Source organism: Syngnathus acus, chromosome 9, assembly GCF_901709675.1.
Source record: "Syngnathus acus chromosome 9, fSynAcu1.2, whole genome shotgun sequence".
In the NCBI taxonomy this organism is placed as follows: domain Eukaryota; kingdom Metazoa; phylum Chordata; class Actinopteri; order Syngnathiformes; family Syngnathidae; genus Syngnathus; species Syngnathus acus.
The window spans coordinates 2635526-2662603 of NC_051094.1; the positions used below are offsets into that span (position 1 = coordinate 2635526).

The 27078-nt window shown below is 43.2% G+C and overlaps 1 protein-coding gene across 3 annotated transcripts; it reads right to left on the minus strand.

Annotated features, from left to right (window-relative positions):
• Nucleotides 1-6738: 6738 nt before the first annotated feature.
• On the minus strand, nt 6739-25143 carry LOC119127484 (protein prune homolog 2-like). Of its 3 annotated transcripts, XM_037259423.1 has the most exons (19): nt 24920-25143; nt 22392-22490; nt 22126-22328; nt 21876-22036; nt 21360-21476; nt 21139-21227; nt 15178-15327; nt 14716-15050; nt 11639-14647; nt 11241-11558; nt 10404-10510; nt 9684-10028; nt 9515-9614; nt 9195-9326; nt 8639-8725; nt 8438-8536; nt 8229-8270; nt 7378-7410; nt 6739-7067 (listed from the first exon to the last, which is right to left on the minus strand). In XM_037259423.1, the coding sequence occupies exons 1-19, from the start codon at nt 24956-24958 to the stop codon at nt 7037-7039; spliced, it is 5496 nt and encodes a 1831-aa protein (XP_037115318.1). In that variant the 5' UTR covers nt 24959-25143; the 3' UTR covers nt 6739-7036. The 3 variants fall into 3 exon arrangements, with proteins under 3 accessions (XP_037115318.1, XP_037115320.1, XP_037115319.1); XM_037259425.1 differs by lacking the exon at nt 8229-8270; XM_037259424.1 differs by lacking the exons at nt 6739-7067; nt 7378-7410 and adding an exon at nt 7418-7498.
• Nucleotides 25144-27078: the final 1935 nt, after the last annotated feature.

A 27078-nucleotide genomic window follows, 5' to 3' on the forward strand; every position in this document is an offset into this window, starting at 1 on the left:
ACACGCACACACGCACACACGCACGCACGCACGCACACACGCACGCGCGCGCGCACACACACGCACGCACGCACACACACGCGCGCGCGCGCACACACGCACGTTCTTCCAAAAAGAACCAAGTGTGCTTGCCTCAAAGAGTTTTTTTTTTTTTTTTGCCACTCCCTGTTGAAGTTTATTGTTAAATAAAACAAAGCAAAGAGAATTCCATGTGGGTCTAACCACACCGCATAACCTAACGAGTCACTCATCAAGAGAAAACATATTTTGCACAATACTCAGTTGTGCAATTTGTGCCCCTTTGATGCGTAATTGTGCGGCTTTTCCATGAGAAGTCACTTGACGTCAACAACAGCATCATTAATATGCAGCAGAGACAATAAGCGGGGATTTCCAGCACTTTACAAGTAATGAAATGATTTAATGATGACGTTCGGGTTATAATTTTCTGCCAACATGTGTTAAAACTAATAACTGACCAGCCGACGAGCCTTTTACCGTTGTTGCTGATGCTTCAATTAAACACAAGGGGGCGGCGATGATCCGTTTTACGATGCGCCCGAACTACTTATTAGATGTTAAAATAAAGGGGTCATTTGTCGGTTATTAATTAAAATTTGCACATAAATATACACTACCGTTCAAAAGTTTGGGGTCACAAAATTGTTTGGGTGACCCCAAACTTTTGAACGGTAGTGTAAATATTATTATAATAAAATATTATGAATTAAATATTATAAATTATATCTTATATTTGTATAAGATTATATATAATCTATGAATATAAGTATACATATATATTATAAGATTTTTTACACAGAAGATTATATATATATAATCTATAAATAATTATCTAAATAAATATATACACTACCGTTCAAAAGTTTGGGGTCACCCAAACAATTTTGTGACCCCAAACTTTTGAACGGTAGTGTATATGTTTTCTGCCTATTTATTTTTAACTTAGTATTAGAAAATTAAACAATACATGTAATACTTTAATAATTAAAAAAAAAAAAAAAAAAATTCTATTCAAATCAAAATGTTTTAAATAAATTATGAAAATATAAAATACTATATTTTCCGCACCAGAAGGCGCACTTGAAAGCCTTTAATTTTCTCAAAAAACGAAGGTGCGCCTTTTAGTATGGTGCGCCTTTTGTGTGGACCAAATTTCACACATAGAGTACGTACCTTCGCCGCCTTAGGTAAATAAATACTCTCGTTTGTGTAAATCTGTAAAATTGGTAAAAAATAATTGCACTTCAAATAATTATTTTCAAAATATTCTCTAAAATACAAAGACATAAAAATATAGACTAATGCAATTTTTAAAACTGTGAATTTACTATTTTATGATTTCATAATTATTGTTCTGTCATTTTGAGGATGAGCTTGAGGGGACAACACCAAAGGTTTTGCCTCAAAGTGGCCGCCCTGTTGGCCACCCTCTGTGTTTTGCCTCAAGGTGGGCCGGAATCTCACCCCGAGTAGCTTCGGCCACTACACCTGGATCGACTATGATGGTGACGACGACAGCCTGGAGAAGGCTTGCCACTGCTTGGCCATCATGAGGGACGAGCGGGATGCGTTGGAGCAGTTGTTGACCTTAACCAAAGACTTCCGCAAGTGTGTCAGTGTTCCGAACCAATACATACAAAAACACAGAGGAAACGGGCAACTCCTGTGGATATCGCACTTGTTCAACACATGAGTTTTATTTTTTAATTTAATTTAATGTTTAATTAAAAACATTAAAAGTTTAGACACGGGCCGAGTATTCCTTTCTTTATTTTACTGTAAGAAGATGAAGGCAGAATTACAAATAAAAATGTGGAACACACACACACAAGACTTTGTCAACAATATATCACCAGCTCTTCTCTCACACACACACGCACGCACGCACGCACGCACACACACACGCACGCACGCACGCACGCACGCACACACACACGCACACACGCACACACGCACACACGCACACACGCACACACGCACGCACGCACGCACACACGCACGCGCGCGCGCGCACACACGCACGCACGCACACACACGCGCGCGCGCGCACACACGCACGTTCTTCCAAAAAGAACCAAGTGTGCTTGCCTCAAAGAGTTTTTTTTTTTTTTTTTGCCACTCCCTGTTGAAGTTTATTGTTAAATAAAACAAAGCAAAGAGAATTCCATGTGGGTCTAACCACACCGCATAACCTAACGAGTCACTCATCAAGAGAAAACATATTTTGCACAATACTCAGTTGTGCAATTTGTGCCCCTTTGATGCGTAATTGTGCGGCTTTTCCATGAGAAGTCACTTGACGTCAACAACAGCATCATTAATATGCAGCAGAGACAATAAGCGGGGATTTCCAGCACTTTACAAGTAATGAAATGATTTAATGATGACGTTCGGGTTATAATTTTCTGCCAACATGTGTTAAAACTAATAACTGACCAGCCGACGAGCCTTTTACCGTTGTTGCTGATGCTTCAATTAAACACAAGGGGGCGGCGATGATCCGTTTTACGATGCGCCCGAACTACTTATTAGATGTTAAAATAAAGGGGTCATTTGTCGGTTATTAATTAAAATTTGCACATAAATATACACTACCGTTCAAAAGTTTGGGGTCACAAAATTGTTTGGGTGACCCCAAACTTTTGAACGGTAGTGTAAATATTATTATAATAAAATATTATGAATTAAATATTATAAATTATATCTTATATTTGTATAAGATTATATATAATCTATGAATATAAGTATACATATATATTATAAGATTTTTTACACAGAAGATTATATATATATAATCTATAAATAATTATCTAAATAAATATATACACTACCGTTCAAAAGTTTGGGGTCACCCAAACAATTTTGTGACCCCAAACTTTTGAACGGTAGTGTATATGTTTTCTGCCTATTTATTTTTAACTTAGTATTAGAAAATTAAACAATACATGTAATACTTTAATAATTAAAAAAAAAAAAAAAAAAATTCTATTCAAATCAAAATGTTTTAAATAAATTATGAAAATATAAAATACTATATTTTCCGCACCAGAAGGCGCACTTGAAAGCCTTTAATTTTCTCAAAAAACGAAGGTGCGCCTTTTAGTATGGTGCGCCTTTTGTGTGGACCAAATTTCACACATAGAGTACGTACCTTCGCCGCCTTAGGTAAATAAATACTCTCGTTTGTGTAAATCTGTAAAATTGGTAAAAAATAATTGCACTTCAAATAATTATTTTCAAAATATTCTCTAAAATACAAAGACATAAAAATATAGACTAATGCAATTTTTAAAACTGTGAATTTACTATTTTATGATTTCATAATTATTGTTCTGTCATTTTGAGGATGAGCTTGAGGGGACAACACCAAAGGTTTTGCCTCAAAGTGGCCGCCCTGTTGGCCACCCTCTGTGTTTTGCCTCAAGGTGGGCCGGAATCTCACCCCGAGTAGCTTCGGCCACTACACCTGGATCGACTATGATGGTGACGACGACAGCCTGGAGAAGGCTTGCCACTGCTTGGCCATCATGAGGGACGAGCGGGATGCGTTGGAGCAGTTGTTGACCTTAACCAAAGACTTCCGCAAGTGTGTCAGTGTTCCGAACCAATACATACAAAAACACAGAGGAAACGGGCAACTCCTGTGGATATCGCACTTGTTCAACACATGAGTTTTATTTTTTAATTTAATTTAATGTTTAATTAAAAACATTAAAAGTTTAGACACGGGCCGAGTATTCCTTTCTTTATTTTACTGTAAGAAGATGAAGGCAGAATTACAAATAAAAATGTGGAACACACACACACAAGACTTTGTCAACAATATATCACCAGCTCTTCTCTCACACACACACGCACGCACGCACACACACACGCACGCACGCACGCACGCACGCACACACACACGCACACACGCACACACGCACACACGCACACACGCACACACGCACGCACGCACGCACACACGCACGCGCGCGCGCGCACACACGCACGCACGCACACACACGCGCGCGCGCGCACACACGCACGTTCTTCCAAAAAGAACCAAGTGTGCTTGCCTCAAAGAGTTTTTTTTTTTTTTTTGCCACTCCCTGTTGAAGTTTATTGTTAAATAAAACAAAGCAAAGAGAATTCCATGTGGGTCTAACCACACCGCATAACCTAACGAGTCACTCATCAAGAGAAAACATATTTTGCACAATACTCAGTTGTGCAATTTGTGCCCCTTTGATGCGTAATTGTGCGGCTTTTCCATGAGAAGTCACTTGACGTCAACAACAGCATCATTAATATGCAGCAGAGACAATAAGCGGGGATTTCCAGCACTTTACAAGTAATGAAATGATTTAATGATGACGTTCGGGTTATAATTTTCTGCCAACATGTGTTAAAACTAATAACTGACCAGCCGACGAGCCTTTTACCGTTGTTGCTGATGCTTCAATTAAACACAAGGGGGCGGCGATGATCCGTTTTACGATGCGCCCGAACTACTTATTAGATGTTAAAATAAAGGGGTCATTTGTCGGTTATTAATTAAAATTTGCACATAAATATACACTACCGTTCAAAAGTTTGGGGTCACAAAATTGTTTGGGTGACCCCAAACTTTGAACGGTAGTGTAAATATTATTATAATAAAATATTATGAATTAAATATTATAAATTATATCTTATATTTGTATAAGATTATATATAATCTATGAATATAAGTATACATATATATTATAAGATTTTTTACACAGAAGATTATATATATATAATCTATAAATAATTATCTAAATAAATATATACACTACCGTTCAAAAGTTTGGGGTCACCCAAACAATTTTGTGACCCCAAACTTTTGAACGGTAGTGTATATGTTTTCTGCCTATTTATTTTTAACTTAGTATTAGAAAATTAAACAATACATGTAATACTTTAATAATTAAAAAAAAAAAAAATTCTATTCAAATCAAAATGTTTTAAATAAATTATGAAAATATAAAATACTATATTTTCCGCACCAGAAGGCGCACTTGAAAGCCTTTAATTTTCTCAAAAAACGAAGGTGCGCCTTTTAGTATGGTGCGCCTTTTGTGTGGACCAAATTTCACACATAGAGTACGTACCTTCGCCGCCTTAGGTAAATAAATACTCTCGTTTGTGTAAATCTGTAAAATTGGTAAAAAATAATTGCACTTCAAATAATTATTTTCAAAATATTCTCTAAAATACAAAGACATAAAAATATAGACTAATGCAATTTTTAAAACTGTGAATTTACTATTTTATGATTTCATAATTATTGTTCTGTCATTTTGAGGATGAGCTTGAGGGGACAACACCAAAGGTTTTGCCTCAAAGTGGCCGCCCTGTTGGCCACCCTCTGTGTTTTGCCTCAAGGTGGGCCGGAATCTCACCCCGAGTAGCTTCGGCCACTACACCTGGATCGACTATGATGGTGACGACGACAGCCTGGAGAAGGCTTGCCACTGCTTGGCCATCATGAGGGACGAGCGGGATGCGTTGGAGCAGTTGTTGACCTTAACCAAAGACTTCCGCAAGTGTGTCAGTGTTCCGAACCAATACATACAAAAACACAGAGGAAACGGGCAACTCCTGTGGATATCGCACTTGTTCAACACATGAGTTTTATTTTTAATTTAATTTAATGTTTAATTAAAAACATTAAAAGTTTAGACACGGGCCGAGTATTCCTTTCTTTATTTACTGTAAGAAGATGAAGGCAGAATTACAAATAAAAATGTGGAACACACACACACAAGACTTTGTCAACAATATATCACCAGCTCTTCTCTCACACACACACGCACGCACGCACGCACGCACACACACACGCACGCACGCACGCACGCACGCACGCACACACGCACGCACACACGCACACACGCACACACGCACACACGCACACACGCACGCGCGCGCGCGCACACACGCACGCACACACACACGCACGCGCGCGCGCGCGCACACGCACGCACGCACGCGCGCGCGCACGCGCACACACACACACACACACACACACACACACACACACACACACACACACACACACACACACACACACACACACACACACACACACACACACACACACACACACACACACACACACACACACACACACACACACACACACACACACACACACACACACACACACACACACACACACACACACACACACACACACACACACACACACACACACACACACACACACACACACACACACACACACACACACACACACACACACACACACACACACACACACACACACACACACAAGCAGAAGGCATGCACAAGTAAGTCACCGCAAACACATTCAAGTGCTATCTTGCTACCTCGACGACTTTCACAGTGATGGAACGGATTAGTAGAGAAAGCCGGCTTTGATATTGACAACAGAGTGGCTACGTTCAAATCCGGGGTGGGACAAAAATGCCATTACATAGCCATTATAATGTCTTTATGATGCTGATAATATATATATATATACAATATTATTATTTTTCATATAATATATTTGTACTTGTATAGTACATTTTAATCCAACACCATAACTGTATAGCGTCATAACGGTGCTATTTCTTTTATTATTGTTTGTCCCTTTTTTGAGATATTCTCATAAATGGTTTCTTTCAATTACTTGCAATTGTCATACCCCTGATTTCAACCAATGTTGACTTGTATCAGTTTGTCTACAAGTACAGTACAGAGATTTATTGTATGTTGAATTTTTTGTAAACTCCGACTCCACAGCTGTTGATGCATGAGAGGTTATTAATGGTCCAAAATGGTACCGATACAGTATCGTGAAAGAAAAGGCGTATTAGTCAAGTGGTGGATACAGTCGTAATGAATGGATTCCGATGTAAACCTCTTTGAGTGCAGTCTGGAGAGCACTTTTCTCTCCGACAGTGATGCGGTGTTTTCCGAGCGCCTCGCCGCAACCTCTTCCCTTCTCACGGGAAGACGAGCAGCCTCAAGTGGAGCTCTGGTTTTGTCAAATGGCCAAACTTCTCTTTCTGTCGGACCTGACAGACACCAGGAAACAAAAGTGATATGACAAGAGTATCGAGATAAACCGGCACGTGCACATTTGGGCCCTAGGTGGCGCTCAAGCACCTGCCATTTTTGCTGCTACACGTTGTTTTTCTTGATTTATGATTACTTCGAAAATGAAAATGACGATAGCAAAATGTTTTGATATTTGAGACATTTGTTCAGAAATTGACTGCTATTATGATCTCATTTTTCAAATGATTTTTTTTCCAGTACGTTTTTCCCTATACGTCAATAAATAGGTAAATGTCATTTGTTTTGGGATGGCTTGTGCAGACTTACTTTCCTGAGGCGTCCTTTAAATCTGTGTCCAGCCTGGTGTGTGACGTTGCAATAGAGGGCAGAGAAGACAAATTAATGAGGTGGGGTGGGGGTTGCTTTTGGGGACACTTCAATGAGTAGCCTGTGTCCACCGTCCCACATGAGGAGGGAACAGTATTTTTTTTTTTTACATTTAAGATGGGATAAAAGAAACAGACAAAGGGGAAAAACTCTAGACAAGCAATGAGGGAGGGATTAGTTCAGAACAAGAAGGTGAAATTAAGAAAATTAGTGAAATATTACAAGGAACAATTGAAAGGAATCATTCAAGCATAGAGAAGTCCAAAAGGTTGCCTGGCGTGATACTTTGTTGACACTAACGCGAGCGTGCGTGTGTGTGCCTTTAAGAGGTGAGACCTGGTGGGGCAAACTCTGCATTTGAGTGTCTGGGCGTGAGCTGTGGTTGACAGCAGCCACTTCTTTTATAATTAAAAGAATAAATAAATGAAAGGTGACTGTGGCTCTCCTTTTCCACATGCGAGGACATTAAAGTAAGCAGACTTAATTGCCAAGCCTACCGAAATCGTTTCCTAATTTAATGAATAGATATATCACAAACCATGATGCAAAACACCTTAAGACCATTTTGACACTGGTTTGACATGAATGCTCATACATGCATATGCATTGAAGACTAACTTTCACTGGCAACCCCAGCAAAGAAAACAACGAGGGCAATTTGCGACTAATGTACAAACCATCAAATGAGCAGTGAAGGAGTTAAAGCCACAAAGTGGACCTTAGAAAAGCGAATGAGTCGGCGTCAGGCCGTATCAGATGGTTAGTACAGTTTCAGGCTCGGAGCTTTTTACCTCATGCAAGTAAATGTGTGTGCCGCCCTCTGTTGGTCATACCTTGTAAGGGGACATGGAAAATCAAGCTCAACAGACAAAAGTGATTTGAAGTGAACCAACCAAATGTCTTTTTGTCTCTTGCGAGCAACCGCACACAAGTTTTCTACATGCAGAATGTATGTTCAGTTGGTGTGTTAACCCGTGCCGGTGGGCCTCAGAAAACTCACTTGACGATGCTGGGCGGAATGTGGACGTATTCCATGGGGATGATGTGTCCCAGCTCCTGCAGGCTGCCCACGTACTTGATTTTACTGCAGAACTTGGAGCTGAACACAAAACACAATGTCGGGCATTCAAGTTTATATCGACTAATGTGTATTCACCCACCGCTAATCGAATGAAAACTGGGACAGATAAATGCAATGAACCTTATGAAGGGTCTGGTGATGCCTAATAGTGTTCTGATGAACCAGGAAGGATGGACGATGATGAACATCTTCAGGTTCTTCTTCAGCCTGAAAGAAGTTGACATTATTATTCAGAGTAGTCGGAAGGAAGGAAGGAAGAAAGAAAGAAAGAAAGAAAGAAAGAAAGAAAGAAAGAAAGAAAGAAAGAAAGAAAGAAAGAAAGAAAGGAAAGAAAGAAAGGAAAGAAAGGAAAGAAAGAAAGAAAGAAAGAAAGGAAAGAAAGAAGGAAAGAAAGAAGGAAAGAAAGTAGGAAAGAAAGTAGGAAAGAAAGAAGGAAAGAAAGAAGGAAAGAAGGAAAGAAGGAAAGGAGGAAAGGAAGGAAGGAAGGAAGGAAGGAAGGAAGGAAGGAAGGAAGGAAGGAAGGAAGGAAGGAAGGAAGGAAGGAAGGAAGGAAGGAAGGAAGGAAGGAAGGAAGGAAGGAAGGGATCAATTCCAACTTTACATAACTCGTTGATGTTACACAGAAAAATAATACATTAAAACCACATTATGTAAAAAAAAAAAAATGAAGCGTGACCTCCTGTCAATCATCTGGTAGCACTTCTTCATCCATGTGAAGCCAGGCATCCTGCGGCGAGGTGTGGCGCCGTTCAGGTAGACAATCATGTAGTCCTCTGCCACCATCAGCTCCAAGGTGCTTATAACGTACCTGCGCATAAGAAGACGTCAGGCGGTGGAGTCGCAGCTCCTTGGAAGTCTTCTAAGTTTGGATGCGTATGTTTCAGTTCTGAAAACTGCATCGGCACATGTGGCTTTTTTCCCCCCCACACTTCACTCAAGCGGTGGCCTATCTGAAGCTGGCTCACAATGAAATGCAAGTCGAGGATTTTTACTTACAAGAAGAGATTTTCCATGACATAGTTGTAACTGTCACAGTCGCTATCGGGCAGGAAGCAGGCTGCAAAGACGATGATGGCGTGGCGCTCGGCGTAATAACCTGCCACGTGAATGACGGGGGTTACACCAGGGAGGCGTCAAGAGGAAACAAATAGACGGGCGTCTATACCTCCATGCGAGATGACCCTCTTGTAGGCCTCAATGCACTTCATATCGATGCGATGCTCCTGCTCGCCAATCACGACACTCCTCCACAGCCGGCCATCCTCGAGCACCTCGCTAACCCCGTCCGGAGGGACGGGCGGATCGCGCTCCTCTTCGGACGTGTCCAGCTCCTCGATGTCCACGTCCAGGTCATCGCCGGTGTCGAGAGCCGCATCCTCGTCGTCCGTGTCCAGGGCGTCCTCGGAGAGCAGGGAGCCTTCGCTGCGCTCCAGCGACACGTTCATGGGCGGCGCCGCCAACTTACGCCTCTGACTGGAGCCCCCCGACACGTCTGCGGACGAGGCAGGGTCTGCCACAGGGTATAGTAGAGAACATTGTTTTTTTCTTAAATGAAGGAAGGGAGGAAGGAAGGGAGGAAGCAAGGGAGGGAGAGAAAGAGAGAAAGAAAGAAAGAAAGAAAGAAAGAAAGAAAGAAAGAAAGAAAGAAAGAAAGAAAGAAAGAAAGAAAGAAAGAAAGAAAGAAAGAAAGAAAGGAAGGAAGGAAGGAAGGAAGGAAGGAAGAGGAAGGAAGGAAGGAAGGAAGGAAGGAAGGAAGGAAGGAAGGAAGGAAGGAAGGAAGGAAGGAAGGAAGGAAGACACTGTTTCTTAAAGTGACAGTAACACAATTTGACATAGTTTTCGCTCCGTACAAGCAGGTCATTTACTTTGTGGTGTTGTTTTTTACCTTCCCCGTGCTCTGCATTCTCAGCTTCCTCACTGGATGTCCTCCTCCTCATCATCATCATTGTTGTCGCCGTCACTTCTGCCGGCCGATCCTCCTGGGGCTCTCGCCTGTTCCGAGGCACAGAAACGCCATCCATGACACATGCAATCAGCGCTATCAGCCAGGATGCACAAAAAGACACCGCAAAAGAGCACAAACATAACAGAGCAACATGTTTAAAGGAAGTTTTCAAGGCAAGCTGCACGTGTGGGATGAAGGGAACAATACGGACCAGTGTTACCCCTACTACCCCCCACTCTCTATCTATCCCCTTTCAACATAGTCCCCCCCCCCCCCCTCCTTGCACATGTGACTCATTACCATAATTTGTGTTAACAATAGCGGAGTTCACATAAGAAACGTGGACACACGCTCGCATCTTATTTACACACCTACCTTAGCATGGAGCAGCTTCTTTGCAACTGCGTCACATGACCACAACACTGACAGACACACACAGGCACACAAACAAAGACAAGGGAGGGCTGCGTACCCCAAAGGGGAGGGGGCAATTCATCAGAATTACAAAGTGGGGGCCGAGTGATGCAACTGTTAATGAGGAGCCATCATTAAAACTGCGCCCCACACACACACACAAACAAAGATGCATGGGATGAACAAAAAAATAACAATACGCAGTATTGCATGTTCCAGTAAAATTGTACTGAGAATTGTTCTTAATATTCAGTCCCCAGGAAATAAGACTACTAAGAATCAGACTGATAAAAACACTAATGATAAAAATAAAATTCCAAAATGCCTTTTTTTTTTCCCAATATTATATAAGGCACAACTAACCTGGACATGAGAAAGTGGGCGTATCCCTCAGGCACATACTGGACGCAATCCTCCCGCACCGGGTCCTCGTATTGACAAGGTTCGAAGTAGCTTTCGTCCCGCTCGACTACAAAGTCTGCATGAGGGACTTGAGTTGAAAATTCGGCGTAGACGTCTGACGTGTTCCTCGCTGGTTCGGGACCTTCCTGGTTTTCTGTCCTTTGGTCAACATGGTGGTAATTGTAACCGCTCTGAGGTGAACCTTGAAGCGTTGTCCACTGGTTCGTAGCTCTCTGATTGGCCGGATGGGGTAAAAGTTGTGATGTCATATTTTGGCATCTGGTAAATGAGGGACGGAGAAGTCAAATTGTCATACAAACAACCCACACACACAACTGAAACTTGGTTTAGTCACTTACCCTAAATTCTGAGAACGGTTTTGGTGAGAGGCCCAATGGTCTCCCTTGTGGTGCTCAACCAAGCAATCATCAGCCCTTTCAGTTTGTCCATCATCATAATCCAGTGAATCACCTTGGAATGGGTCGCTGTTTGGTGGAAGTGAAGAACATTGAACTAGCTCCTCTGTAAAACTCAACAGATCGTGAGCCCTTTGCACCCTTGTCGGTTCTTCCTCTGGCCCCTCTTCATCATTTTCCTCCTCCATCAAATCTCCAGAAAACGGTAATCCAAGGGCCTTGTCGCTCGGTACGCCCGATTCGCTGGCGGGCGTACTAACCAAGGAGCTCGTGTGAGAGATGGCGGAGCTATTGCACGATGATTGCGATGTGTCTCGTCTCGGTAACGAATCCCCCCAGACTTGTAAGTTGGGATGGGGTGTAGATGAGTTGACGGGTGAGTGGCCACTGTCTGAACCTGAGTCCTCCATGGAGATTTGAGAGTGGACATAAACCTCCTCTCTGGTTTTGAGGAAGTGATCCGATGGGTGTCTCAATGAAGGTGACATACTTCTGCCAAAGACGTTGGATTTATCTTCATAGGAGCCTTGTTCCAATTGTGTTTCACTTCCAGACAATGATCTTGACTCTAACTGGAAAACTTGGGTAAGACTTTGATCCTCGCCGGTTGAATGATCATTCTGGATCTGTCCACTTTGCTCTGTCTGCTGATTCTGAGCTTTCAGCACTGAAACGGCATAGGAAAGCATGTGAAACGTTTCCATGGGCTTCCGAGATCCTTTTGATGGCCCTTCGGTGTCTTTGGGAGACTTTAATGTTCCTGGAACGATAATGTACTCCATTTCAAGGCACGATGACGAATCCCCGTCTGAATTGGACCTCAGTTCGTCTCGACTGCCCGGGCTCAATTGGAGTGTCTCTTCGTCAACACCAGAACTGGGGCTGAGCGACATTACCTCTGTCATGGAACATTCTTGGCTTTGATTATCAGTGAGAGTAAACCTTTGCGGCAGACGGTCGGCTGGTGACGCTGGTCCAGAACTTTTGGGTTTACTCGACGCAAGACTCGCCGAACTATCTGGGCTTTGAGATAAAGAGTCTTTATTGTGGATTGGATATTCACAACTTTCCACTAAATTTGACTGCTGATCCTCTGGAAATGCCTGACAGTTGTCAACCAGAATAAATGGAGAATGAATCTCGACTGTTTTCTCAGCTGAACTCGAGTCACCCTGCTCCTCAAAATGAAAGACTTTATCTGAACTGCTTCCGTCGGATTCCGTTTTGTCTTCCGCGGGTTTGGTCACGGCTACGAATGGGCTGGACTGCTCTTCCAGTTGTATCGTATCTACGACAGGACCGCAGTCAATCTCAGGGGAAGTTGAAATGCTCCAACTGCAGCCTCCTACATTGTCATAGTCTGAAGTGGAGATGACCATGCGAGGAACAGGAAGATTCCCTACTGGGTCTGACCGTCCGCCTTCTTCTCCGTCTATTACTATTTTGACACTCTGCTTTTGACCCATCAGTCCGATATCCTTTTCTTGTTCTCCTCTTTCTGCTTCTCTTTCCTGCTTTTTGGTTGCAGTGGTCTCCCTTCCGTCCACTAAGTCAGGGTGACTTTGGTCTTTCCCATTCCCAGGTGCTTCTGGGCTTGCGGATGAAGAGCTGTCTTCTTGTATGGTTGTGTTCCACATTTCCATGCTTCCATAGGAGAATCCCTGAGGGCTTTCCAAGGAAGCTCCTCCTCTCACGTTGGGAGTCGCCCCAGCGAAGTTTCCAGAGTCTTCAGATAAAGGTGTCATGAGTGGAGAAAAACCGTCATCTCGGATTGTCGTATTCCACATGTCAAGCGATTCCGGGTATGAAGTTGTGGTTCCGCTATCTGATTTCAGAAAACCCTTCTGTGCCGAATAGGTCCAAAAATCCAGCGTCTGCATTGCTCTACCTGCTTTACTCTCCTGTGCGTCATCATTGTCCTCCTTCGATGTGTCTGGCGTTAAAGTGTTGAGTATCATTTTCTTCTTCTGTGAAGGAAGTGTCGTTTCTTTGACTCCAAAGACGCCAGCTTCGCTTTCAACTTCCTCTTCCGGTGGCGTCAACTGCAGATCGGCCGCAGTAACGGGGTTCCATTGATCACCAAGTTCAGAATCCGGGTTCCAGTTTTCATATGATTCTGTCTGTTCGGTGATCAAACTAAGCTGCGGTTCCAAGCTCCAGTCCCTCTGTGACCTCCCTTCCCTACTTGTTTTTTCACCATCAGACTCTTTGCACCGTATTTCCTCCAGATTCTGAGGACTCTCTGTCCCTCTGGTTCTACTCCAGGCATCATTCGAGGAAGGCGCGTCGAAGCCGAGCTCCTCCCAAGTCTCGGACAAGGATGACGAGACGCTGTCCTTGTGCTGCAGGCCGCTGATCCTCTCTGCCACGTCTTCGGGGAAGAACCTGGCGCCGCAGCTGCCGGAAGGGTGACCGCCTGCCAGGCTATTGACCGGTGTGGGAGGAACCACAGTTTCCATCATTTCCATGACTTGACAGTCTGGATCAGAAGATGAGTGCCTACTTTCCAGACCACCCAAAGAACTGGGATCAGAGAAATCCACCGTGTTTAGTTCCTCATATTCTGAGAGGCTGGAGCTCCCCGCCGTTTGCTGATCGTTGTCTGTTTTTCCTGCGGAATTCTGGAGGACGTGATGCGGATGGAGCGGCTCAAAATGAAACTGATCAAAGTGGTCATTCCTTTTTTTGTTTGAATGCTGACGCCGCCTCCTCTCAGGCGGTGCAGGAGGTGAGAGGGACAACAGCCCCAAGGGGGAGGGGTTCCTCAACAGGAGGCCCCCGGGACCTGCCGCTGACCCAATCATCTCGGCAACAGGGCTGTCATCGCTGAGAAACACTGAGCTCTCCTTGGAGGAGCGGCTGCTGCGGATGGTGTTCATACCGCTGTCGGGGCTCACCAACTCCACACTTGCTTGGACTCCTCCTGGATCATTCTCACCCTCTGGCACCACCCTTTCGGAACACAAAAAGAACAAGATTGGACGACGTTGTCTTTTTGGATAATTGCCCCTTTTACACACCTCTCCATTGCTACCACATCTCCAGCACCTCCCTCGGCTCTCTCTGTGTCTGAGCCTTCCATGTCATTGATGCCAGACGAACCCTGGGAGAACTCCACGCTGCCCGCCACCCCCTCGGTGGAGGACGTCATGCTGCTGGGGCGACAGGCTAGCATGGAGCTCCGCCGATCCGCAAACTCCTTGAGGAGGCCACGGAGCTCTTCCTCCAGCAACAACAATGACGTGCCCAGAGGCGAGAAGCTATTTAGTTGGACCTGGTAGACCTGTAGATCACCCCTGGTTTCTGGTTCGCCAGAGAGAGACACGCTGGTGGTCTCCTCTAGCTCACAGCAGATCTGCATTATTAAAAAAATATTCTACAATCAAACCATGCTATTGAAACATCTGGCAACTTCATAAAATCCACGTTACCTAGAATATATTGTCCGAACAGAAAGAAATGGCAGTTAGCAGATATTTTACCTGGTTGAGGAATTCACTATTTGACGAATAGACTGCCACCTGCAGGCGGGGAGGAATAATTGCATCTTCAATGGCCAAGAGAAGCATCAGTCCGTCATAGGCGTGACGATTGCAGAAGGATTTCAAGGCTTCTTCGTAACTATGCCAGTGCTGGGAAAGAATCAAGAAGTATCAACATAAGCAGCCAAAAACACAGATGCTCATTGTGGAAACTTTCAGTTCCTCAAATTAGTAACTCATATTTTTTTTTTTTCCTTTACAAAAAAGAAACATTTTAATCTTAATCAAGGGAGGAGGCAAATATGCAAAATATCTTCTGACTATTGAATTCTTAAGGTGTGAAAATAGCGTGATAGATTTTTTTTTCCATACATCTCATTTGGTTTTTATTGTGTGTGGAAAATGTGGAATTCTGGCAAAACTGGGAATGTTTTGAAGGTGTAAAAAAACAAAGCACCAATGTCTTGAATTATTTGTAAATTTGATCTGAAACAGTAGAGAAATGAGATTGGACAAAAAAAGTGAATCATTTTGGTACGGAGTAACCTATGAAGCAGAGGGCAAGGAGAAACAATCATAATAGTAGTGCAAAAATGATTCATAAGCTTTCTGCTGTGGTTACAGTCGACAAAGTCCCCCAACTGCACATCTGATTTCCCTCGCAAAAGGAGGCCTTCATCAATGATAGACAAAGCTGTCACGGTGATTTATCGGCCGGCAATTAGCATTTGCTCTTAAAACAGCCGCCGCGCACAGATTATGCTAATTCTCTTGCGGTGACGAATGACTGCAGAAAGTCGTGGTAACGGATCGGCGTGTTTGTTGAGCAAAAGTTACCCCCAAAAATATTTGCTCATTTTCTTTGGTTCACTTACGCAACTGTTGGTTTTGCCTTTTGGAGTATAAAACCAAACCGAAAAATGCCAACTTGTCATTTCAGGCTTTTCGTAGTTAGCTAAGATTTGTCGAGAGATCGTCAAATATGCACAGCAAGTGGAAACGTAATTAAGAGACTGGAATGCCATCGCGTGTGGGCAAGGAGAGATAGCGTAGCCGCTAAAAAAAAAAAACATTTTGTGCGTGTGCATGTTTGTGAGATTGATGAGGGTTGCAGGCTGTCTCTCTACCAGGGCTGTGTCAATATTAACCTGCCAGGATGAGGTAGCACATCACTCCTCCCTCCCCCCATCCACCTCCCCAATATGGCTGCTATCCGACCCATTCATCGTTAACGCACACATTATACACACGTACATACACTTCACTGACAGGGGCCATTTCTCAGCACTGATATCCTGAAGAGTGCAATGAGGCTTCCCACAGGCACTTACATATTCAAGTTGTATACGGCCCACGAGCCGCAGGTTGCCCACCGTTGCTTTAAAGTTACAACACACACACACACACGAGCATGGAGAAGATGGAGCGTGCAAAGATGGGATGCGATGACACGCAGGGAGACAGTCTGTCCGCCATTTGGCTCTTAACGGCGTAAATTAGCCACCCATCTAGTTCCACAGATTGCACTTCCTTACAAATTAGCAACATGTTAGCACTAATCCGCCTCAAAAACCGCAAGTGATTTCGAGTGAAGGATGGGGGGAGGGGGGGGGGGGGTATTCGAAGGTATTGGTCAACTGCTACAATAATTTTTTTGACAGGTTGAAAATTGAATTCATGTAAAACTGGACTGAAATGCTGTGCAATGAATTGAGTTGTTTAAATGTCACATATGAGACTTGAAGTTGCAATGGTTTGAATCAGTCAAAAATATATATATAAGGTAGATGTTAATATGTAAAATATCGTAATTTGGGAAGTTTGTTGTGAAAATGCAAACTTTTGTTTTACATGTTTTCATTTTAAAAATATTGAAAACCAACAATTTGTAATATTTTAAATTGTAAAAATAATATATCAGTATTTACCTTTATTATGTAAGGTCAAAATACTGTGATATATTGGTGTGATATATTAGGTATTTTTTTTAAATATTTAAAAAAATAATAAAAACAGTAACTATTGTGACTCAACATTTAAGTGTTTTTAATGTTTTAAACTTTTTATACATTTTTTTACCTTTATTTTTAATATCAAAATACTGTGATATGTTGGTGTAATATATTAGATATTTGTTTTTAAATATTAAAAAAAAAAAAACTGGAAATTCTGTGACAACATTTTGCGCGTGTATTTAATGTCTCACAATTTTTACAGATACATATTAAAAAAACTTGTTTGATACTTGTTGGAACTTTGTAACCCTACCGCGTTCTTATCCACATACACACACACTTGACTCCACAGGCATGTGTTGTGTTTTTCCACGCCGGCGACACGCACAGCCCCAGGTGCACAGCTCCTCACATCGGGCCCGATCATAAGTCACATAAGCTGGCGCGCAAACCCAGTCCAAAGGGGCGTTTCCCGCTGTCGCCGACAAAGAATTAATCAAGCGTTTAGCCATTTAGGTTCTTTGCATACCCTTTGCATACTCAACACAACGCTGAGAGACAATCGACGCTTTTCCGCCACCCTGATGAATCCATCAAGGCGGCTGAGATTTATATACGCGTCTGCCTTCACAGCGGAGGCCACCCCGCTGAAACGCGCACACATCAACACGAGAGGGAAGCAGGGGGGGTGGGGGGGCAGAGTTTGCATAAAACAAGCGCATATGTCCATCTTTCAGTCTCTTGATGATGATGCTTCATTCGCTCAACGCGGGGATTTGTTGAAGGGGGGGCCGGCGCGCAACTGAGTTGAGCTGAGTCCACAAATGTTTTGTTTTGTTTATTCGCTCGCAAAAGCCCAAAGATGCTACGAGGAGGGAATGAAAATAAAGGGAGGACTTAAAAAAAAAAAAAAGTTAAGATGATTAAAGCAGGGAGTCAAGTTAAAAATGTTCTTTACAATATGTTCTAGGCTCTCCCACTGGTCTAAACACGGCATTCTGATTCACTGCGTTTGTGGAATATGAATTAAGCCGAAAAACGCACTCATGGTCATGGCAGCCAATTTTGAGGACTCAACACAAACTCCACAAGTCCAGAGTTTCAAACTTTTCGCGAAATTCAGCCCTTGAAGCCAATTTCACTTGGCAACAAGAAATTTGGTGGGCATGCCAACCATGAGTAGACCCACAAAAACATCTCAAGAATCTGCCATTTTTGGAGCAATTTGGACTCTAGAATATTTTTCAGATTGTCAAAACTTTCCTCACTGTGGCAGTGAAGTTTGACGACTTGTCATGAACGATCTTGTTAAAGTTATGAGGAGGAACTCTTTCAGTTCAATATCCCCAAAAATTAAGTGAGAGGGTGCTCGTCTTCAATCAGTCCCCAGGAGGCCTGCGCTGCACCTGCTGTCTCCTGGCGCCTCCCATCAGAAAGGCATTTAGCGGGTGCTGTGGCTGCGGGCCCTGTCATTAGCCAGCGTAATTATTTGTGCAAGGAGCGTCGTGGCAAAAGTGGCTGCGCGTAAGCAAACAGAAGGGCCGCAGGACGGAGAACAAACAAGCCATTAGAGGCCATCCGAAGCTGTGAAAACCGCAACAAAAGACCAACTGCGACTAAACACCCAAAAGCAGGTAAAGCGGTCTCCGGAGGAAGTGACAAACAGGAAGCGTATTCAAAAAGCATAAATGTCCATATTAACACATTGGAGGGGAAAAAAAGAAACAAGACATTACTCACAAAGTCATGTTTGTGGCTGCGGGCGCTGTCCCTCCTACAGTTCATCAATTCCACAGCATGACAAGTCGTCATCCCGACAATGCTTCATCTGCTTGTGCTCATTTGCATACACACACATGCACACACTTTCACACAAACTTGACACCAACTCTAAGATTTGAGCTTCACGCTGCGTGATGTATGTATTGTCTTATCACCAAGATCACTTTCTTCACTTGCACTTCTAATGGATCAATAAAGTTTTTATCTACAAACAGAGATGCACGCCCGCACTAGAGACCACAAAAGTGGTGTGGCCGCTTGGGACCAAAAACTGCAGTGTACGTGATTGGTTAATTCTGAACACAACCACATCCCTATTTTTCTAAAAGGGTGTGCACACTTGTGCAACTACAATTCTCTCCGTTGTTTATTTATTTTTTTATTGGGTTGCACAATGGTGACATTAGTGGTGGAAAAAGTTTTGATGGTGATCTCAATTTCACATACTACAGGAACCTGATGTTTCAACAGGGGTGTGTAGACTTTTTATATCCACTAGGGCAGCAATTGACAATTACCTTGATTAAGATTTACTGTTGACCAGTGTAATCTATTTGATTTTATGGAGGACTATACGAAAATCGAGGTATACTATTGAGAAGCTGAAATTCTGTTGATTTCGATTCATTTGATAAACGATTAGTTGTCGATTAATCGTTACACCGCTTATATCCACTGTATTTGGTATCGCACTTGTAAGACGGTCCCAAAACTACTACCCGAGGAACCACACTGTGCAAAATCCCCAAGTTTTCCACTCAATCAAAGACATTTAGCCTAATGTCCATTTGTAGTTCAAATCTTTACCCACAAACCGAACTTAAACTTCACACACACGTCGCCAAACACACAAACCATTACCAGCTAATTGAAGGTAATTTATTTCCTTTTTCTGCAAAGATCCATTAAAGGCAGAGGAAGTCGCACCTCCGGAAATGACCCGGTCGTATGGCGCGCCCTCTTTTCAAACACAATTAAAACACCACGTATCAATACACACACTGCAAATGACACGCACGCAAAGGTGGGGGGGGGCTCATCTTCTCACGTCATTAGCAGCCCACCATGACACTGGGCCGCTGGCCATTTCTTCTATATAAAGTCTCTAATGGGAGCCCCACTCTCCATGCTAAAATATGCACAGAAAGTCCAGCACACGCACACACACAAGCCGTGAATGGTTATTTATTCACTAAACGAGGATGTGGGTGTTTAATGTTCCTTGGACGTTGGGTAGTGTTCCGGGGTAGGCAGAGCTGGAGCCCCCCGGCAACAGACATCATTTATTTTACACATAGCCCTAATACCGCGCGCTAGGCAGCCGCACTCAGATGGGCTTTGCATGGGAGACGGAGAGCTTAATGAATGTGTGCGTGTGTGGACGAACACATTAAGACATGGAGAAGGGGGAAACGGAAATATTTTGTGCGTGTTGGATCTTTTATTCCTTTCTCTTTTTAATCCATCCGTCGGGAGGAGACACCTGGTTGCAACTCACAGGCCTCATCCAAATGCACAACATTGCAGGGTGCACCGATAGACTATTTTGCATAAACAAAAGGTTATTGAACGTTTTACTAAAATTATCATATTTGGGGGTTTATTTGATTTGTAAAGGGGATTTTTTTTTTTTCTTGCCTGTTTTAAAGGAGAATAAATAATGAACCTAACTGGTCATCTCTTGGCACATTTGATTTATTAATTGTTGTAACTAGATGTTTTGATATATTTTGTATTAATATGAGTATTTTTTATTGTAATGGATGGTTTTATTTTATTTGATCATTATTTTATTTGATCGTTATATTTATCAGTATTTCTAATTGTAATGAAGTGATTCTCTCAGATTTTTATTAAATTCATTCATTTTTATCAAAATTATTGATATATGATTCACTTATTGTTATGATGCAAATTCCTTTTCATTTGTTAATATTTATACATTTTTGTAATGAGATGGATTTTAGATCAATATTTTTATGAATCAATGCATTTTTTTATGCATTTATTGTACGGACATCATGTTTTAATCAATTATTATTCCGCAAAATGACTTCTGGTGATTGAATACTTTTCAATTCGTATTCAAATGTATTTATGGTCTTGAAGTGACCGTCTTGGTCCTCCAGCCTCATAAGATACATGTGGTCGCCGAGGCAACGATAAAGATGCTATAAGAATGCTATTCCAGAAGATTGCCTTTCTCATAAATGGAGAAGCTTACCTCCTCACCTACTGTGACCGAGGTGAGCGCAATGGTCGTCTCGCCGTCCGAGAACTCCTTGAGCTCCTTGGACAGCAGGTGCTCCAGACCTTGACCATGTTAGCACAACACAAGACGACTAAAAGTTATACAGCGAGCCAATGCCTGTGATTTTGCACAATACTTGGGGCCCCACTACAAATGACACAGCATAGAGGCACAAAGAACATGAAAAAAATCACCTTTTAGCATCCCCTTGCTATCACTACACCGCTCCAAGCGTCTCAACAGCTCATCCAGTTGCAAGCACCGGCGGCCATGTTTGAGCACGAAGGCTTCGCTTTGGAGCCGCAACGCCTCTGAAGACACACACACAAAAAGATTTATTGATAGGACTTTTGCCTCTTGTTTTAAAACTATCCACAGGCCTTTGTCGAATAAAACCAGTTGTAGTTGTGTTGTTTTATCAGCCTTCCATGTTGACTCGTTTGTTATCTTCCGCTCAAGTTTTCTACTGACCCGAATTCACTCTTCGCTCCATCCATCACGTTTGCACCGATCACTCTCGAGTCAAGACCCAAATTTGGTTCTTGCCTCATCTGAACTTTGCTGGTAAAATAAAAACAGGAGCATCTAAAGCATGTAATGCCATAAGTTATTAAAACTTTCCGAGACACACAACCTTCCGCTCCTGGTTGCTCTTGAGCGCCGCGTCGCCCCATTACCTCCCCCAGGGTGCAAGCGCGCCTCTCTCTCACCTCCGAGACTCTCCCTCAGCGTCCGTCCGACTCGCTCGGGTGCCTCTTGAAGAAGCTCTCTGGCGATCGTCATCGCCGCGGACGCCGGGCTGCAGTCATCATCATCATCATGATGATGGACCACTCGCAGGATGCTGGAGTCAAAAGCTCGGCTCTCAGAGCTGATGTGCATAAACACATACAGTCAATGAATGCATTAGTGCAGACACCCCCCTCCCTGCCCCTCCCCCTTGCGTGCACGTGTGTGTACCCATCCAGCAGGCCGTCCCGCATCAGCGTGATTGATAGTTTTCCTGCCCGATGGAATTTCATCAGGTCCAGGTCGTCCTTCCACAGTAAGAGGCTCTCGCACACTTTGATCTTGCGTAGGTAGCTCAGGGTCTCCACGGGCAGCGAGGCGGACCCACGCCGGCCGCACAGCAGCGGCACACACACACCCAGGGAGGGATCCCTCTGGAGAGAATGAGACATGGAGGTCAAGGACAAACATGTAGACACACACACACACTTGTATACCTGACTAAGGTGTAGCGCTAAGCACAGCGTGGCGGCCACAGTGTCCACATCTGCCTCGGGACCACCTAGCACAGCATGGATACACTTGTCACTCCACGCCTGGAAAAGACACACACACACACACACACACACAAGGGAGATGAGTTTCAGTAAACAATCATGTCGGTTTGATATTGAATCCTGACATTTCTTCAATATTTGACTGTGATTTGATATGGTATCACGGCTGTGTTGGGTGAACCCAATACACTGCATTAATATTGAGGTCTTTATGGGGGGGGAACATGCAGCAAAATCAATTTGGGAAAAAAAAAAAAAGTTTATGTGAGAAGAGATGACTTTTATGAATTCCACCGAGAGGTATTTTATGACTTGGTAATGAAGTGCTGTCGCTACAAGTGAAAATACGACGCGTGCTTTCTTTCTGTTTCCATGGGGGCCCACATTGGAAAAGCCGCAGTTCAACAAGTATCCCACCCCGACGGTTGTCATGGAAACGAAAGGCGTAGGTGTTAAAACAAATCGATCAATAGGGGACACGACGCTCATGCAGAAAGCTCGTTTATGCTGCAGAAGGGAATAAGGCCCAAACGCGTTCGAAACAGGAATGATGATCAAAGCGAGGAATGACGTCACGAGATTGAAGGCAGAGAAGTTTGACTCGGCTTTTAAAATATATCAAGTGCGTGTGGAGATACTGAATGACCAAAAGGCTGGGAAATGGATGCAGAAATGTGATATGTGAAAATGTGAAGATGAGGATGGAGAAGAGAGCGAGAGGGAAGATGAATCAATAGTGGTCGACCAGAGAAAGGAAGTGATGCATTAGTGGGGGAACGTTCCACTTAGTGTCTTTTTTGCTCGCTGTGCATGTGTGCATATGTGTCAGCGTTCAATCTGGAAAACCTGAGATTAGCCAAGACAGTCGATACTTTTATTTGGTTTGTGACCAACCAGGTAATAGACTTCAAATAAAATGTTTTACTCAAAATATATGTATTTTTTTTTAAAAATATTAGTCCATTAATTGTTTATTTGAATCGACAAGCCGACAGAAGATGGATGGGTGGATGGATAATTGTGCCAAATATCAGAATCGCTCTAAAAAAAAATCCCTACTGGTCAAATCCTGAATTGTAATGCTGTACGTGTGCCTTTAAGGGGTGTGGCCAAGTGACTGACATTAAGAACTTGGCCATGGAGTCGGCGCGTGAGGGCCTTTGCCGTAAATTGTGGACTAAAGCAGCAACTTGCGAGTGTTTTTGTTTTGTATTTGTGTCTTAGTGTCTTTTTTTTTTTATTTACACACACACACATATACATACATATATATATATATATATATATATATATATATATATATACACACACACACACACACACACACACACACATATATATACACATATATATATATTTATTTATTTATTTTTAATTGGAACAAGCCTGACAGGTTCGCAAGGATGAATTTGACGAGCGGAGGGCCCACACGTTCTCCGTTCCTCACACTCTTATCGCAAAGCCTCCCGAGTTAAAGACGTAATCGGATGGGCTCCGGGCGAAAGGGAACAATGCTGGAAGTCTACTCAGCACATTGTCTTATCTGCAGAGCGAGACACGATAGATAGATAGAAAGAGTCGATGTGAGTAAGAATCAGGGCAATTAGGAGTATGGATGCTCTGGATGGTGGCCACGCACATCAGCAATGACAGAGAGGCCTGCAATGGCACAAATTGGCCTCGCTTACATTCAAATACATGGAGGACAAAAACAAAACAGGAGAAACTGGGTCAAGACTCCTTCGTAGTCTTCCCACGTTTCCAAAATAATGTATTTTAGGTCAACTGAACATTCTAAATCGTCCCTGTGAACTAAGTTGTCAATCTGTTAAAAAAGGAGGTTGGTATGTCGCTAAGCCGGAGATGCAGGTACATTAGGTGCTTAAAAAGAGGGTAGATACATTTCGAGTTCCTAATTTGGTTTCCGTTCCAACTTTTATGGTAAATATCAGACTTTTGAGTAAAATGATTTTCTTGCACTGTACGCTCTTTAAGTGATTTTAGAATGCTACTTTTTATTTCTCGACTTGCTTTTTAAATGCCTAGCGTTCCTTTGCTTTCGAATTGTGTACTTTTTAATCACATTGAGTTAACTTGTGCTACATAAATAAAGCTGCTTTGCCGAAGGTAAGATAGAGAGGAATTAATGGTTTATTATGCTTTTCATTTTGTGTTGATTAATGATGCAGCTTAATTTATAGCAAATGATTTTGTTGGACCCCACGCTGACCCAAGTTTGAGTACCACTGACGAGTGCAATGCTTGCATGCAAGGAGAGGAGGATGTGTAGGGTGGGTGGGGGGCCTGAACTTGTTGATGTCAATTCGGAAGGGGTACACAAGCTTCTTCGTCCCTATCATACCATGCAACGGTGCTATCCATGTGTGGCTACAGGTGCAGCAACAGGAAAGGAGCCTGTCGCACGCACACGGGGAGGCTTCTGTTATGTTGGGAGGCTCGCAACTCACCCCGAGTCTGCAGTCCACCCTCCGCAGATAGTCGTCCATGTCGGCCTGCGTCGGCGCGGTCCCACCGTGGAGCTCCACATAGGACAAACAATAATTCACTTAGGGACGTTTCTGTGGCGTGTCCATGCGTGTGTATGTGTGTGCGTGTATGATGAGTGTGTGTATTGCTGAGTGGAGCGGAGTCCCCCCCCCCCGCTACGCTCGCACTGCAGCAGTCCCTCTGCAGCTGTGTATGATTGGCACCGCCCCTTCTCGCGAAGCTGGTTGGTTGGCTGCAGGTGACGGCCGGCACTAGTTGTAGTGGCGGAAGTAGAAGCGCGTAGGCTTCGTCGTGTATTACGACGTCAGGTTGTTGTTTTTTTTCTTTTTTAACTAACGCGCGTCGGTCATTTTGCCAGTAAAAATATATTAAAAAGATATGGTGACGGTCGGAAGGAAGGAAGGAAGGACGGAAGGAAGGAAGGAAGGAAGGAAGGAAGGAAGGAAGGAAGGAAGGAAGGAAGGAAGGAAGGAAGGAAGGAAGGAAGGAAGGAAGGAAGGAAGGAAGGAAGGAAGGAAGGAAGGAAGGAAGGAAGGAAGGAAGGAAGGAAGGAAGGAAGGAGATAAAGAACAGTACGAGCATAGACAGCAGTAGCGTGCTCTACTTCAGCACCATGGACAGCGGCAAGCAACTCGAAATCATCAAGCATGAAACAATTTCAACGAAAACTGCCGTACCATAATTGTCCAAAACATTGTTGAGGTTGTAATTGAATATGATTGCTTTCAAGTTTCTTCCTTGAAATATGTGGAAGGTTTTTGCTGAAGCGGGCAAGCTTGGCGTCTTGTGTTGTTAATGGAAGCTGCCTAGTGCAGCAACACTGCAGAGAGAGCCAGCACAATTTAGGACACTCAGTCAATCAATATCAAGATTCTGATGCAAATGCAAGCAAAGCATCATGAAGTGGTTGGTTAACATATTCGTCACTTAGTGAGTCAGGAAGTTGTTTACTCAACCAATCCAATTTCGCAGTTAGCCAGGATTTGTCATCTGTGTAAATTAGTCATTTGGTCAATGTGCCGACTATTTGGGGAGTTAGTCAGCAACAAGTTAAGTCAGTCTGTGAACCATTCAATCAAAACGTCAATCAATCAGGTTATTGATTGAGTCAGTCAGTCTGCCTGTCTGAGTTTGTCTGTTTGTCATTCCGTGGGTAATCTGACCCAATAAATCAGTTAGTGATCAATTTGACCAATGCAATTTCATCATTGAGTCAGAAAGTCAGCATGTAAATTCTTCCGTTTTCCGATCGGTTTACCATTCATGAGCGAGTCGGTCAATGAGAAGCTTGAACTCTCTGGACGAGTCTTATAGGACATCTGCTCGCCACTATTAAAACCACTTTCATTTTTCCTCTGGAAACAATAGGCCTCACTAATTGATTTTAATGGCTCTCTTTGCCACGGCGCACCCCTCATGAGTCGCGGAAGAGGTCTTTAAGATTATTATTATTATCACTGTAATTGCCATTACCCCCCCTCCCTCACTTCCCAACGTGAGAACGCGGGAGGCGACGGTTGGAGGAACATCTTTGCCCTTAAGCCGAAAACATCATCATTATTGCCGAAGCCGGGAAATAAACAGACACAGTCTCCACCTTCGCATGCAGACCCCCTCCCGGACGCCCTTGTTCCCTCCGCCGCCCTCCGCGTACAAGCCCACCGCCTCCTCCGCCGCTTGTAATTTATGCAAAATTAATTGATACATCTTTTATAATTGATGTGCTGTAAACTTAATGAGTAATTTATGTAATTAGTCAATTAGGGATAATTCCGACATATGTTGGCTATGCCCAGAAGGTGTGCTTTACAACCAGATATTTGTCCAGGAGTTTGGCGTTTTCATGTGTGTGTGTGTGTGTGTGTGTATGTGTGCGTTTGTGTTAATTAATTTTGTTATGCAGATCTGCCATGGTGTCTGTTTAACAGCGCCCTTTGTGAAAACAGATTTAATATTGATCTTTCCTGAGCATAAAGAGCACCTTTTTTTTTTTTTTTTTTTTTTTATGAGACCGGCAAGGGGCCTTCCCGCACGGTGCGGGAAAATCAAAACAAACCGAGAAGAGGAGGAATAAAGACAAGAAAAACACGTACGGCTTGTGAATATATTAAAAACATTT